Below are 17,302 nucleotides of genomic sequence, written 5' to 3' on the forward strand. Positions count from 1 at the left end.
CGATCAACTGCTGTTTGTGTATGAGAAATCGGTTGGAAACTTTCCTCATGTCAGCACGTTGTAGGTGTCGCCACCGGCGCCAACCTGTGTGAATGCTCTGAAAAGCTAATCATTAGCATATCACAGCATCTTCTTCCTGTCGGTTAACTTTCGCGTCTGTAGCACATCATCTTCGTGGTGTAGCAATTTTAATGGCCAGTAGTGTACAATGGAAGTGTATTTGATGTGAAGACAATGATACAGCAAATAGTCAGGTAAATCATAAACAAGTGAAAGGGTATCATACCATAGAATTATGTGATCGATTCAAATTAAAAATAATAAATATGAATAGAACGAGCTCAGTACAGCTTCACGCAGTCATTGCTAAAAGTTGATTTATAACTGAAAGTTACCAGAGAGATTTACGATCAGTAGAGAGGCTTCTTTTTCAAAATGTGGTATTAGTAAAATTATAAAGCACTGTGGAGCAGTGTGCAGACTCACCTCTGAGAGGATTTCGTGGCCCAGCCAGCAGTAGAGTAGCAGCTGCTCCGATATTGCGGACAGGTACGACCCGTACTTGAACAGCCACTCCGCATCCGTCTTCTGTGTGCACAAATTTCCATTACACAGTGTTACATGACAGCCACTATAATATTGCTCAACCTTTCGTTATATTAAGAGGCAATGTACTAGACATACCTCAGAAAATCCATATTACTCAGCCACTTAAATGATACTCGGCCATTAATCGCCGTTGCAGATTGCCTATACAGCGACTTCCAGGCGCAGCCAAAGTTTTTCAGTACTTCATATAATTACTGACTGAATTTAAAAATTTAAAATACTATAACGCTATACACTTTAAGAGATATAATCTTTCGTTAAAGATTTAACACAGTAAGTCAAGTATTAAATTAGAAACCGTTGCAACTGTCTTGAAGCAGCTTAAGTCACCGCACGCAAATTACCCAGATGATATTCACCAAGTATTTTAGAGTGAGACCACCTGGTGATTCTCAAGAAATATTGTATTTAATTGCAAACCTTTTCCGAACATTCTCTCGCTGACACCAATAAATTAAAGGAAAAAAATTAATTTGCTACTACATATCTCTGTTCGTGCAGCGATACTTAAGCACTAGGCTTGACGTTTGAATTTATTACTTCTTTACTACCAATTCTACTCGCAACGTATTTTGTGGACAGTATCCACAAACGTCATGAATGTACCTGCAAAATCATATCACTGTAAGACACCATAGTTGAGGACATATGACGTCATGAACATTGAGATGCATGAAATACTAGACTTTTGCGTCTTCATCCAAGAAGGTTTTATTGCTTAACGTCAACTGTTTAAGACAAGAACTCATTTGTAAACTAGTCACATATCACATACATTGGAGATCGATTCTTTAAATAATTGAGGTTGTGGGTTGGTGGTACGTTATAAATGTAAACAATGTGTGCTGATTAATTTGTCCAAATTTTTCTGTGTCTTATAGCATTCGCAGCTGACTTTCAGTGCTGGTTGCCTCGTAGCTGGTGTACTTCGGACGTCGTCATCGTGACATGTAATAGAGATCCTGTATAGTTTTAACCTGTTGACTTACTACTTTCATGCCAATGTTATTTTCAAACACTGTCTCTCTTTATGACGTAGTATTTTGGATTTATTTGTATCTACCTGCTGTTTAGTCTGATTTCTCCGCTCTCTGCTGACTGCAACTCTTATTCCCTTTGTTCCTTATAGTTACAACAGCGTTTCCTGCATCGACAGTCTGTCATGCGCACTCCAGCTGATAACAGGCTTCTTTTGTGTAGGTTTTGTACGTTTGCCGGCATATATTATGACTAGTTGTTATGTAAGATTATTCACGATTACACTAGACATAGCTGCTATTTATTTTAATCCATTTGGTGCCGGTCTTTCATAGTCAGTTGTGAAACATTCAGGGTAGCCAAAGGCGCGAAACTGACTGTGTTAAAAATTATTTGTTTGCATTGACGCTGTCACTCAATAAAAATGTATGTTGACATGAATTTTATTTGGAATATAATGATAACTGAATTTTATACATTCAATAATTCACTTATCTACTTTTCCTTGCAATAGTATGCCCATAAAGCTCTTACGTACAGCTAATCTGGTTTCCTTCATATTTTTCGTTACGATATACTTGCTATAAAAGGTGTTACACTTAGTATGGAACTAGCCACTGGCCCTGCTTCACGTGGGTAACACAAAGTATCAGCGGTCGGACGACTTGTCTGCCGTAGCGGTAATCAATTACATACACAAACCTTACTCGTGGATCAGTTTATCTATTAGTGAAAACAGTATCAAAATTCCTACAGTAGTTCCAGAGTTTAGCTTCATGTAAAGTTAGGAAAAGGCGGCTGAAGACTTTAATTTAGTAATACGTTTAGTTTTTGCTTGTCTGGTAAAAATAACAGTTACTACAGAAAAATACAAATGACAGTTTTGTGGGAGAAACACCCAATAAATTCATTTGTCTTGCATCCGAATCATATTTGAGCCCTTTACGTTCTATTTTCATTGCTTTTAGGGTTCCTAACATAATCAGTAAAAACAGAACCGCACACTGGACTCGCATTCGGAAGGACGACGGTTCAATCCCGCGTCCGGCCATCCTGATTTAGGTTTTCCGTGATTTCCCTACATCGCTCCAGGTAAATGCCAGGATGGTTCCTTTGAAAGGGCACGGCCGGCTTCCTTCCCCATCCTTACCTAATCCTATGAGACCGATAACCTCGCTGTTTGGTCTCTTCCCCCAAACAAACAACCAACCAAAAACAGAACCCATATAGTGTCACTTTTGTCCCTCTGTCTGTCTGTTTTGCCGACTGTTCAAAGCCATTTTTCTCAAGAACGGGTAGACATATTAAGTAAAAATTTATGTGATAAGAAAGACGTACTGTTGCTTCGCAGTGTAATGAATACAAGCACCTAAGTCAATGTAATCAAACGATACGGCCAGTTAAGTCACATATTTTCATAACAGATAACTTGTTCCTAAAGGTTTCACAGTACAAGTAAAGAAAAAATTCCCAAATTGTTAATTTGTGATTATATCACACGAAAAAATTATTTTTATCATTTGTTATCAGACTGTCTGGTTGTCCCTCAGTCTATTAAGACCCTTCTCATGATCAGCTAGAACTTCATGTTTCGTCGTTCCTGCGTCACAAACTGCACTCCCACACACATTATGTAATTCCCGTACATGGGAGGACATTATAATTGAAAGTCGCTGCCTGGTATCGGCGGATAAATAGTCTCCGAATTTCTGGAAGCGATGTCTTGTCAAAATCAATGTCAATATCAGGTAAAAATCGCCGAGATCCTCGACTCCCGGAATTGATGAACTGTCTAGATATATAATTAAGTTTGTACGGAACCCTCAGTGCTCGAGACCTGTTCGAATGTGTCCTTTTTTTCACATAGCGCTGCCATGTGTTTAGCGGTGGTAATATCGTAAGCAAAATATTTTACACAGATTGTCAGTTTCTGGAGCTCTTCTTGTTTGTTAAATTTGTCGAGACGCTTTTTATGAACAGTATTGCTGTTTTAACTACTACAAACACATTTCATATTATTCCACTGGCGACAGAAGATCGACGTCCTCGTAGCTTTCGCGAAAAGAAAACTATCTTTCATCCAAAGATTCTCCGAACTATTTAGTTAGATCTCGAATGGGGTACACCAACCTCTTACGATGATAGCAGTGCGTCTTGGATTCATTCGATGTTTGCTGTTACGTACACTCGCTACGGACTCCAGTTACTTTAGCATTGGTTGAGTGTATAGCGTGTGGGTTTGTTTGCAAACGATTTGCACTTTTCAGAATACTCCTAAAAAGTATTAGTCTTTCATTCACCTTGGTCCCATTTTGCATATCTTTCTGATGTTACTTCTATATGTGTAAACAACGTAGTTTGCCAATGAGCCTTTAATTGCATGATAAGGGTTCTCTGTCTTTTTATAAATAGTGTTTTGCAGTTTTTTTACGTTTAAAGAGAGCTGGCATTCATTGCATCAAGTCCGAAGTAATTCTGAATCTAGAATGAGATTTTCACTCTGCAGCGGAGTGTGCGCTGATATGAAACTTTCTGGCAGATTAAACATATCAGCGCACACTCCGCTGCAGAGTGAGAATCTCATTCTGGAAACATCCTCCAGGCTGTGGCTAAGCCATGTCTCCGCAGTATCCTTTCTTTCAGGAGTGCTAGTTCTGCAAGGTTCGCAGGAGAGCTTCTGTAAAGTTTGGAAGGTAGGAGACGAGATACTGGCAGAAGTAAAGCTGTGAGCGCCGAGCGTGAGTCGTGCTTCGGTAGCTCAGATGGTAGAGCACTTGCCCGCGAAAGGCAAAGGTCCCGAGTTCGAGTCTCGGTCAGGCACACAGTTTTAATCTGCCAGGAAGTTTCAATTCTGAATCTCTTTATGATCAAACAGATACAGTAAATGCAAAAGAAAGGAAAATTAGGCTTTAACGTCACGTTGACATCAAAATCATAAGAGACGGAGCACAAACTCGGATTGTTTCAAGGATAGGGAAGAAAATCGGCCGTACCCTTTGAAAGGAAACGTCCCGGCATTTGACTGGAGTGATATAGGAAAATCACTGAAAACCTAAATCAGTATGGCCAGACGCGGATTTGAACCGTCGTCCTTCGGAATGCGAGTTTTATGTGCTAACCACTGCGCCGCGTCGTTCGGCACAGCAAATATAGACAACAGAACATTCGACGAGCAATCATCTGCTGTTGACCGTATCTGATAAATTGAGCGTGCTGTCAACGTGACTTCGATTTCTGCTGAAGATGTGGCATCCAGTATAACGTACTGGGTCCTGATGTTCAAGAATTCAACAACTTAAACACATATTTGCGTAGGTACTCCATAGCATCGTATCTTAGTTATCAGTTGAACGTCTTCCACACAAATCACTGGTTCACAATAGAAAGTCTATTCTTCACTTTTCATCGACTACTGCTGATTCCTATCATGCCTTTCTACGCCCACGTCTCTTCATCGATCCAAAACTGGGCCAAGCGTTCTTAAAGCTTTTGTATACTAGATTTGTTTTCTGTTCGTACTTTCGTCCCCTGTTGTGACGGTCGACTGTATGGCTGCTCAGTTCGCCTACCTTTTTCTCTCAAAGGAAGTGCATGATCTCGAACACACAAAACCGCATGAAAATGTCCTTAGAATACATATCGCTGGTCCCAAAGACAGTGGTATGAGCCATTCACATGCTAAACTACGCGTCTTACACGTGAGAGACATCACCTACCTAAAGTCTAAGAGGGTAACTTTGGTAAATTGAAGAAAAAAAAATACCGATAGAACATAATCTCTTCTTTTGCTAGCGACATAAACAGTGGAAGGTACCTATTTGTTCCAAAAAGCCACAAGCGAAAATGCAATGTTTCAGAGGGTCATATCTCGCTTCTATTGATCGCAGACATCAGGGTTCAAGTGTTCTGGACAGTCCTTGGCCTAGCTACCATATATATAACTATATAAAGGACGCATATACTGTATCAGTATCAAAATTTGAACATTACACACTTCCTTCAGCGCATGCAAATTGAGCAAACCAGTTGGTTCTTTTGCATTAGGTGTGATCTAGAGTTGACCTTAGGCGGTTATAAGAGCACAATTTATTCACGGGCAGTTTCTGAGGAAACGCAGAAAAACCTTTATTTTCGGAACGAAAAGCACCAAATGTGGCTACGGCCACTTCTATAATTTGTATTCATGTCAGATCGTCGAAATTTTTACCATATGTCCTTCATATAATATTCACGGGGAAGTTCGAAACATTTTTCGATTTCATTATTCGTTTCCGAGATCAAGAAATACAAATTTACCGTACTTATGCAGAAAATGCAAAAAAATCCTTTTAGCCATTTTTGCAGCGTGGACAGTAATTATCTAAATAACCAATCGCAGCAAATTGCTCAAATTTTAACTGTATGTTCTTTAGATATTCATCGAGAAACACAATTTTCCCATTGTCCAAAATCTGTGTGCATTGTCAAGATACTCCCGAAAAACCGTTATTTTTGGGCACCAATCGAACGAATTGTTTGGATGGCCACTTCTGTGATTTCTATTCATGGTAAATCGCCGAAATTTTTGTCATACGCTCATGACAGGATGTTACAGGAGAAACTTGAAACTTATTTTGGGATCATTATCCAATACCGAGATCCATTGGTTCATACATACCGTACTTATGGACGTCAAATATGCACGTAATACCGGTATGAGGAGTAAATATAGCTGTAACTGGCGTGGTAAACACATGGCGAGGATTCTAGGGTGATCGCATGGGTACTGTGGTCACCGGACTATGTTTCCAGTTAGCATTTCTTTTTTACCAATAAAACTTTACGACGCACTGTCTCTGTATAGAGGATACTCCACGCCTATACAGATTTGGCCAAAGTAGTACTGCAGTAACAAAAATGTGCTGAAAAGGGTTTTAACATGCCAGTAAAGAACTTAAAATTATGTAAAACTGGAAAGAGCGAATTCAGTAAAATAATATTAATAACGTTTTTATTGTTTTACGATACAAATCATAAGCCGGGCGTTTTAATGAATTACGATCAATGAGAAAAGTATCCAGAGAAAATATAGACCTAATGCAAACAATTTTGTCTTAAGCTTATATTATGGGTACTTTTTTGTTGTTTGTGTGTAACGAAGTATGTAAATGTGTCGAAGTATATAAATAAACTCCCTCACATTGCTGACGTATAGAAATAGTTTCATATAAGTAGCACACCTTGCTATAGAAGACAAAAGAAGGAAACCAGTGGGAACAGGTCCCTGTCGGGGCACAAAAAAAGCGAATAGGTTCTTCTTTAAAAGACTCTGACAGAAACTTGGGCAACCAGCTGCCTCAATCCTCATTCCGCCTTCCTCACCAAAAATTGTGACTTTTGAACATATTCGCGCTTTTTTGTGCTGAAAGAGAGCAGCAGTGAGACAGTGATCATGGAAGAGAGAGAAGACAGTGCCAGTGAGAGAGAAAAAGAGAGGGGACAGTGTTTATGGGAGATGGAAAATGGCAGCGATAGAGAAAGAGAGCTGGATGAAGATAGAAGCAGTTGGATAAAAGGAGAGAGGTGACAGTGGAAATGAAAAATATAGATGAGTGGAGGTCATAAATAGGCTTGAGAGGCTGGACCCTCGCAGACCCGCGAACTTTAACACCTAGATATAGCGGAGGGCGCGTTATGGACCGAAATTTTAAACACCTGGGTATAGGGGAAAGAATAAGTTGGACTCTAGAATTTTTCAGCTGTCAGGGTATGTTGGAAGCAGTGGCAGTGGGACGGAAAGAAAAAAAAAAGACAGTGTGATTGAGAGAGTAGACAGTGACAGTGGGATATAATGTAAACCAATGGGAGAAAAAAGAGACAGTGGGAGGGAGGGACACATAGACAGTAGCACTGAGAGCGAGATGAAGGCTTAACCAAAAGAGAAAGACTGGGTAAAATGATTTAGAATGTTCTGTGTTAAAAGAGCGCAACTATGTTCGCATACAAAATATTTGTGAGGGAGGCGGAATGAGCATCGAAGGAGCTGGGAAGTTTCCCACTTTTCTCTCACTGTTTTAAGGAAAAACATATTCAACTGTTTCCCGCTGATCTAATAACTCCTTAGAATTTGATTCATTTTGAATGCACTTTGTAATGACACATTCCGACGCAGAGACATACAATACCTTAAAGGCTGCGCCAAAGATTAAATTGAGAGGCATGTAGGTTATAATCTCTGTAATGTTCACATTGGATTCTCTTTTGTTTCATACTCCAAGAAGGAGCTAAAGGGACACTTTTGATTGTTGCCTCGTGGAGGATGGACGTGATTTTTGGACTGTGCGGAAAGGCAGCCATGTAGTTAGTAATTATGGTTTGTGCGACGAGCAGAGCAAGTCTTATTGTCTTGTGAATAAAAATAGTGAGAAGTATCGAAGTGTTACGAAAATTATTTAATACAACGTAGCATTGTATTCCTTGGTTTCCACCGTCTTCGTGAAGTGAACCGATGCCGACTTAGGAAGATACACACGGTCAACAAAGAGAAGAACTTCGATGGCGACTTATGAATTAATATTGTGGCAGAAGGACAAATTCTATGTCTAAGGTGAGAACTCTGATTAAATCAACAATGACGTAGAATTCAAAATGTAATTAATCGGAATGGTAAATTATTTTACAGGCATATTTCACGCAGCACTGTATTCTGAGTATAAATCTTAGCTTGTACGGAAGGAGAAAGAAAATAAAAAAAAATAATGCAGATAGATAACCGGAAGAAAGGCTATGTACACGAGAACAACACACCATTACATATAGGGAGAAAGCAGCAAAGAGGAAAGCAAAGAGATAACGCATACATTTACATTACACAGTAGCTAGCGATTTTCAGAATGAACAACAAGGCAAACGCGTTAATTTTTGTGACTAAGGAAGAGAATGACACAAGCTTTAAAATAGGAAAAGAATAAACAGATCTATGCAGCGTGAGTAACGAACTGAATCGCTCTCAAAGCAAATACCTAGGATTTGAAACACATTAACGTTAGGAAACACCTAAAGCACTCAGCAAACAACTTTGTAGAATATATAAGCTATACACGAGGTTATATGTACGAAGGCTAAAGTGTAAAGGAGGAAAATATGAAATGATTGCGCATTAATGGACCGTAAGGCAGTTATGTATGTAGGAAGAAATATTTAGTTGTAAGTATTATTAGTATAAGGGAAGATGCTCAGCACACCCTGAATTATTTTGGAATATTGAGGGAATGGTGCAGGGTACCGAAAAAGGGCCCCACCAGCAATGTGTATATTAAATGGTAGATATTTTTTGTGTGTATAAATGTATGTATGAATGTGTGAAAGGCGAAAGAAGCTCTGTACATGTACGAAACTTAAACAACTCTAAGACAACCTCGTATAAACAGGTATACCTAACGGCAAGAAACAACTTAATTAAAACCGTAAGACTCTACGAGTTTACGAGAAAATGCGAAATACCTGATACCCAGTGCAACATTAGCGATCCTTCACTCATGTATGCAGAAGGAAGGTATGGATTACTTTACACACTTGAAACATGAAATGATAAATCATGTCAAAATTATATCTTTCATACATATCACGATTTACAGTCACAAAGAATGAAAATGATATCTCCGCTATACGAGAAACAGGTAAGTAGTGTGATCGACGACCTGTAAGCAAAGGAATCGTCTATAAAATGAATTATGAACAAAAACGTCATACAGAATTTCATGCTGCACTGAAGCTATGAAAGTCTGATTATTCATGTACATAGATTTTCATGACAACCGATGCATTAAAATGTCTATAATTTTTTCTCCCATGATAACACAAGACGCCTATAAGCGTACTTTAATTGAAAATGATACACGCACGCAAGGGCGTGCCGCTATTATGAAACACTGTACATATTAATAGTTGCTACACCCTGAACTTCAAGATTGTATGTTTATATGTCTATGTTAATGTAGGAAATTTTATTAGAGGTAATGATTTACAAGCACACCAGAACGTGCTTAAGCACAAAACACTGTACATATTAGGGTTATGCTGCATATAAATGATTATTTCGTGCATTTTCAGATTTTATAGGTAAAATAAAAACCGTAGCATACACGTAGTCGTTGCCATTACCCAAGTAGAAGGTAGAAAATTCCCTTCCCAAGGTGCAGTGGAGCGGCTACAGGTGTATTCTCTGCATGCTGATGCATGTCGTTGCGTATGAAGAATACGTAACGAAGGTAAACCTTAACTTACACTCGAGTTCAAGAAAGAAAACAAAGGACTTGTTCCTTCTAACTGATTAATGGAAAAAGGTGTGTGTGTCAGTAAAATCCAAGACGAAGAAGCCACTATGAGTGGTCAAAAATTTTTTTCAATTTTCGTCGATAGTTTTTTCCTGTAATTAATGTAACCAATATATTGTATGTGTTTTATGTTATTCCATTGTATGTGATGTACTTTGTATTTCATACCAAGTCCCGTGACTTACAAATTTGTGAATATTTATGTACATTGACCAGAAATATTGAGGGGAATGAATCTCGGTACAATAGGTAAAAAGGGGTTAATACGAAGAAAAAAGTGTAGTGAAAAAGGAAGTTTCGATCGCAATACTCGCGGTTAAAGTGGCGTGTGTAGAAATTAAGATTGTGCAAAGTAGTGCTACGTTGCAAGTGTCAGCGAGCCTAAACAAGTGACATCGAAAAATTGAATCTAGTATCGTCAAACGAGCCATGGCGTCACAATAGGAAAGGACAATGCCAAACAAGTGTGACATGGTACGTTCCTTACCTGGTGCTGCATCGACGGGATCGTCCTCCACCTCGCACATAGTGTGGTGTGTTCTTCGGGGCACATATTCCAATGTACCTCGTCGTATCCAGTCTAAGTACTGGAAGGAACTGCAAAAAGCACACGCGTACTGAGGTTCGGAAGTCTTGACGGTACCCGCACGTCGGTGTATATTCAGTGCACTGGCGCGCGCATTCAACCAACGTCGCCCGCTAACGGACGACCAAACAATCAGGCGCGCGTATCACCCGCCCATATTCAACACTGGGTCTAGCGAACCAAGCTCGTCGCCCCAGAATAAATACAGAAGGCAATACAAGGACTTAATTTTCACCTCTGATGAAGAAGGAAACATTTGTAAATAACGTTGTATTCATTGTATATTTTATTGTACAAACTTTACCACATGATGTTGATTTCTCAGTGTTAACCAAAACTTTGTATATTAGGATTAAGGTTTGTAAATATTAGCATAAGTATACCAAAAAACTGACACACACTCAGTAATACCAAAGAATTCACAGTGCCATGAAAATGAGACAATAGAAATGTAGTTTGTAAATAAAAGACCCCCAAACCAATCAATTGCAAGGTCGACTACTGTATCCTGTCAACCAAATAAAATTTTCTAGTGACAGTATACAGTAGGGGGGCAGTTGTAATGACACATTCCGACGCAGAGACATACAATACCTTAAAGGCTGCGCCAAAGATTAAATTGAGAGGCATGTAGGTTATAATCTCTGTAATGTTCACATTGGATTCTCTTTTGTTTCATACTCCAAGAAGGAGCTAAAGGGACACTTTTGATTGTTGCCTCGTGGAGGATGGACGTGATTTTTGGACTGTGCGGAAAGGCAGCCATGTAGTTAGTAATTATGGTTTGTGCGACGAGCAGAGCAAGTCTTATTGTCTTGTGAATAAAAAATAGTGAGAAGTATCGAAGTGTTACGAAAATTATTTAATACAACGTAGCATTGTATTCCTTGGTTTCCACCGTCTTCGTGAAGTGAACCGATGCCGACTTAGGAAGATACACACGGTCAACAAAGAGAAGAACTTCGATGGCGACTTATGACTTAATATTGTGGCAGAAGGACAAATTCTACGTCTAAGGTGAGAACTCTGATTAAATCAACAATGACGTAGAATTCAAAATGTAATTAATCGGAATGGTAAATTATTTTACAGGCATATTTCAGGCAGCACTGTATTTGTCCGCATTCAAGCCAGTCAATACGATCCGTCAAAAAGCCTTTCAAAAATTCTAAAGTTAAAAAACACAATAAAATCAAATGTTTTTTATTTATTTCGCCACAACTTGTAGCGCTTCACAAGTCTGCTGTAGGAGTTGAAGTTCCCATCGCAATAGTCTTCATTAGTGTTTGCCGGTATGTTGTCATCAACATCTTATAATATACTGGCCTTCGACATTTTCGGTGGAGAGACCACTTGAAGGATACTGCTACTATGGAGACGAAAGTCTTGTACTGGGGGTGAGCCATCTTCTGTTAGGGTCCTTCCCGTCTTTCAAAACCACTACATCTACCCAGTGAATTTTCGTGCATTGCTGCGTCATCTTCATTGTATTTGTGAATTATTACACTGTATAACATATTCACGAACTCCATATCCTCGACTCTTATTACGTTTCCATACTGAGCACGTCACAACTTTGCCTCTAACATTTTGACAATATTAGTGAGATTAATTCGCCTCAAAATGCCGATGTACACTCTTTACAATGTAACCCAGAACCGAACACTCCAGAAGATGACGTCGTACTGCAATGATATTATTCACACGTCCAGGGTAACTACTTGCCACAGTGGACTCGCATTCGGGAGGACGGCGGTTCAATCCCGCGTCCGGCCATTTAGGTTTCCCGTGATTTCCCTAAATCACTCCAGGCAAATGCCGGGATGACTCCTTTCAAAGGGCACGGCAGACTTCCTTCCCCATCCTTCCCTATTCCGATGAGACCGATGACCTCGCTATCTGGTCTCCTCCCCCAAAACAACGCAACCCAACCAACTACTTGCCTGTGAAAGTACAACATGCCACCGTCGAAAGACACTAGCCGACAACAGCTGCGTTTTAAATGCGAATGTTTTTGGGGTGAGCGAATTGTATTTTAGACACAATTTCGTCCGGTTCTGAGCGTTGGAAGTCACGCACTTCGCCTTTGAGATATGGGCTAGAAGATTTTACCGAAATGTCGCTAATGTTTGCCTCTCTGAACAAGCCTCACGAAAGATTTGCCACTATTGTTATAGGGTGGCACCAGTGTGTAGCGATACTTTCAGTTAAAATTGTATGACATTATTGGTTGACAGATCCGATAGGGGTTGATTCCGCCATCGAATTAGAAAGATTTTATTCGAACCCAGTGACATCATTGCTTGGCAAGGTAAGATATTTGTGTATATGAGGTATCTCTTAAATGTGGTTGTCTGCAGTGAGAGCGCGTTTATAGTTTGGCTTCCTACTTGCGTTGTTGACGACGAAGAGAGAGGAAAGGGAGTGGGTGGAACTTCGCGGCGGCACGCAGCATTCTCCCTTTTCATAACACCATGGGAGCCGCCGAGCTTAATGTACCCATACGATGAACGGACCACCACGAATAGTGTCACATGCCATAACTCCTAAAGGCATTGCCGAGAGGTTTGCAATTTAGGAATTTAATTCGGGGTATGGATGTGATGTCTGGTAATGAGGAACTGTACGCCATATCTCTCCTCGCTGCTGGCCAAATACTTACGATGAAAATTTATTCCATCTCTAGTATCCGAACCTGCTGCATTCGTGTCGAGGGCCATCACACAAGTGTGCATCAGAGAACTAGAATACTTCTTTTGTGAACGGGATTGGGAGGGGAGGGGGTGCACAGAGTCAGGTGTGATATGGAGTGGTTGTAAGCGAGAGGTACTAACCGCAGCTGTAGCAACGAACGCGGTGATGCTGATGGTGAGGATGTCTGAAAGGAACTGCCACAGCAGGATGGGGCCGAGCAGGGTGCTCAGCCGCTGCACACACCTGGAACACACCAGCAACTGAGGTAAGTTGCAGATGCAAATCAGCTAACTCACACACAGCAGTGTAAGTAGCACACTTACGTTCCAGCATAGATCCCACTTAAATGACTGCAAAAAGTGTAAATGTTAGTGCAAGTTGCCTACATGCATGGGCAGGTTCAATTTCATTGAACGTATAGTGTCAGGAAGACAAGCACCACTCCACCTTCCCATCCCCTCTCCTATCTCCAGCCAAATAAAATGCAAAATGGGAGAACCACCCCAACTGCATTACTGGGATAATTAAAAAATGCCGAATGGTGGAAGTAGCCCAGTTGTGGTTTGTAGCCCCATACGCAGTTCCATTCCTCTACAGCCAAGCAGAGCATAGTATTAAAATGATGGGTAAAATGGTGCAATGCTCAAAGATCTGCATTATTTCCGCAACATTTAGTTACAATTTCACACACACACACACACACACACACACATACCTCTGGTATCATATTAAAATTATGGTGCCAGGCTGCATTATTTGAGTTGGAAGTCAAGGATAATCACAGACACATACTTACCTCTGCTGAAATATTAAAATTATACCTAAAATGACGTCAAGTTGCATTATTTCTTCGAAACTCATATATATATATATATATATATATATATATATATATATATATATATATATTGCACTTCTGTAAATAATGTACACTTAGATAACAAAAGTCATAGGATAGCATAAGCACATATGCAGATGACGGTAGTATCACGTACACATGTCATGAAATAGTAGTACTAGTAGAAGGGTTGTGTGGGCGCACGACAGCAAGGTTCAAAATGGCTCTGAGCACTATGGGACTCAACTGCTGAGGTCATTAGTCCCCTAGAACTTAGAACTAGTTAAACCTAACTAACCTAAGGACATCACAAACATCCATGCCCGAGGCAGGATTCGAACCTGCGACCGTAGCGGTCTTGCGGTTCCAGACTGCAACGCCTTTAACCGCACGGCCACTACGGCCGGCAACAGCAAGGTCTTCAGCGCCCGTTCAGTATCATAGTGAGACGGGAGTCAAGAAAAAAACTCAGAACATTTACATATAACGGAACAGAAAAAACGGGGAACAATCATTGAAAAACATGTGCTCATCCACACCGAAGCGTGGGATGAAAGGACAGTGCGTTGGCGGAGCTGTGACTTGCATACAGGTGATTCATGTGAAAAGATATCCGATGTGTTTATTGCCACTTAATGAGAATTAACAGAGTTCGAACGCAGAATGGTAGTTGGAGCTAGACACAAGAGACATTTCATTTCGGAAACCGTTACACGATTCAATATTCCGAGATCCGCAGTATCAAGAGTGCCGAGAACATAAAATTTCAGGTGTTGCCTCTCACCATGGGCAACGCTGTGGTCAACAGCCTTTACTTAACGACCAACAGCGGCAGTGTTTGCGTAGAGATGTCAGTGAAAAGAAAACAAGCAACACTGCGCGAAATAACCACAGAAATCAAAGTAGGACGTCCGAAAAACGTATCAGTTGACAGTGAGCCTTGAGCAGCCGCTGGTGAAGTATCAGTGCAGCAGTAGTGCAGGTAGGACAGTACTAAGAAATTTTTTCGTTAATGGGCTGAGGCAACAGACTACCGATGCGAGAGCCTTCGCTAACAGCACAGCATCGCCTGCAGCACCTCTCCAGGACTAATGACCCTATCGGTTGATCTCTGGACGTCTGGAAAACGGTGCGGTGGCCTGGTCGATCTCAGTTGGTGAGAGCCGATCGTAGGGTTCGCGTGTGGCGCAGAGCAGACCGCACGAAGCCATGGACCCGAGCTATCAACGAGGCACTGTGCAAGCTGTTGGTGGTTCGATAATGGTGTGGACTGAGTTTACACGGAATGGATTGGGTCCTCTAGTCCAAATAAACCGATCATTGAATAGAAATACACTCCTATAAATGGAAAAAAGAACACATTGACACCGGTGTGTCAGACCCACCATACTTGCTCCGGACACTGCGAGAGGGCTGTACAAGCAATGATCACACGCACGGCACAGCGGACACACCAGGAACCGCGGTGTTGGCCGTCGAATGGCGCTAGCTGCGCAGAATTTGTGCACCGCCGCCGTCAGTGTCAGCCAGTTTGCCGTGGCATACGGAGCTCCATCGCAGTCTTTAACACTGGTAGCATGCCGCGACAGCGTGGACGTGAACCGTATGTGCAGTTGACGGACTTTGAGCGAGGGCGTATAGTGGGCATGCGGGAGGCCGAGTCGACGTACCGCCGAATTGCTCAACACGTGGGGCGTGAGGTCTCCACAGTACATCGATGTTGTCGCCAGGGGTCGGCGGAAGGTGCACGTGCCCGTCGACCTGGGACCGGACCGCAGCGACGCACGGATGCACGCCAAGACCGTAGGATCCTACGCAGTGCCGTAGGGGACCGCACCGCCACTTCCCAGCAAATTAGGGACACTGTTGCTCCTGGGGTATCGGCGAGGACCATTCGCAACCGTCTCCATGAAGCTGGGCTACGATCCCGCACACCGTTAGGCCGTCTTCCGCTCACGCCCCAACATCGTGCAGCCCGCCTCCAGTGGTGTCACGACAGGCGTGAATGGAGGGACGAATGGAGACGTGTCGTCTTCATCGATGAGAGTCGCTTCTGCCTTGGTGCCAATGATGGTCGTATGCGTGTTTGACGCCGTGCAGGTGAGCGCCACAATCAGGACTGCATACGACCGAGGCACACAGGGCCAACACCCGGCATCATGGTGTGGGGAGCGATCTCCTACACTGGCCGTACACCACTGGTGATCGTCGAGGGGACACTGAATAGTTCACGGTACATCCAAACCGTCATCGAACCCATCGTTCTACCATTCCTAGACCGGCAAGGGAACTTGCTGTTCCAACAGGACAATGCACGTCCGCATGTATCCCGTGCCACCCAGCGTGCTCTAGAAGGTGTAAGTCAACTACCCTGGCCAGCAAGATCTCCGGATCTGTCCCCCATTGAGCATGTTTGGGACTGGATGAAGCGTCGTCTCACGCGGTCTGCACGTCCAGCACGAACGCTGGTCCAACTGAGGCGCCAGGTGGAAATGGCATGGCAAGCCGTTCCACAGGACTACATCCAGCATCTCTACGATCGTCTCCATGGGAGAATAGCAGCCTGCATTGCTGCGAAAGGTGGATATACACTGTACTAGTGCCGACATTGTGCATGCTCTGTTGCCTGTGTCTATGTGCCTGTGGTTCTGTCAGTGTGATCATGTGATGTATCTGACCCCAGGAATGTGTCAATAAAGTTTCCCCTTCCTGGGACAATGAATTCACGGTGTTCTTATTTCAGTTTCCAGGAGTGTAGTTATGTTCGGATACCTTGAGAAGATTTCCAACCATTCATGGGTTGCATGTTCCTAAACAACGATGAAATTTTTATGGATGAGAAATGTACCATGCAATAGTTGTTCGCGACTGGTTTGAGGAACATTGTAGACAGTTAGAGCGAATGATTAGGCCACTCAGATCGCCCGTCATGATTTCCATCGAACATTTATGGGACATAATCATAAAGTCAGGTCGTGCACAACAGCCTGCACCAGCAATACTTTTTCAGATATGGACGGCTATAGAGACTGCACGACTCAACATTTCTGCAAGGGACTTCCTACGACTTTTTGCGTCCATATCACGTCGAGCTACTGCACTACGTCCGGCAAAAGGAGGTCCGACACGATGTTTGGAGATATCCGATGACTTTTTTCATCTCACGGTATTGCAACATCTTTAAATTAGATTTGACAAGATTGCGTACATAATTCTCCATATCGATATCATTATCAGCTTCATCATCATCATCATCACACACACATACACTCGTACAAACTC

General features: G+C 41.9%; 1 protein-coding gene across 1 annotated transcript in view; it reads right to left on the reverse strand.

The window, feature by feature from the left end:
• The window catches only part of LOC126188391 (uncharacterized), a 78,864-nt gene that overhangs the window by 19,653 nt on the left and 41,909 nt on the right, over nucleotides 1–17,302 (reverse strand). Inside the window, exons 4-5 of the mRNA XM_049929992.1 lie at nucleotides 13,323–13,425; nucleotides 487–588 (exon numbers count right to left, since the gene is read on the reverse strand). Coding sequence (XP_049785949.1) covers nucleotides 487–588; nucleotides 13,323–13,425 — 205 coding nt within the window. The remainder of the gene's footprint in view (nucleotides 1–486; nucleotides 589–13,322; nucleotides 13,426–17,302) is intronic.

This window comes from Schistocerca cancellata, chromosome 5 (assembly GCF_023864275.1).
Source record: "Schistocerca cancellata isolate TAMUIC-IGC-003103 chromosome 5, iqSchCanc2.1, whole genome shotgun sequence".
Taxonomy (NCBI): Eukaryota; Metazoa; Arthropoda; class Insecta; order Orthoptera; family Acrididae; genus Schistocerca; species Schistocerca cancellata.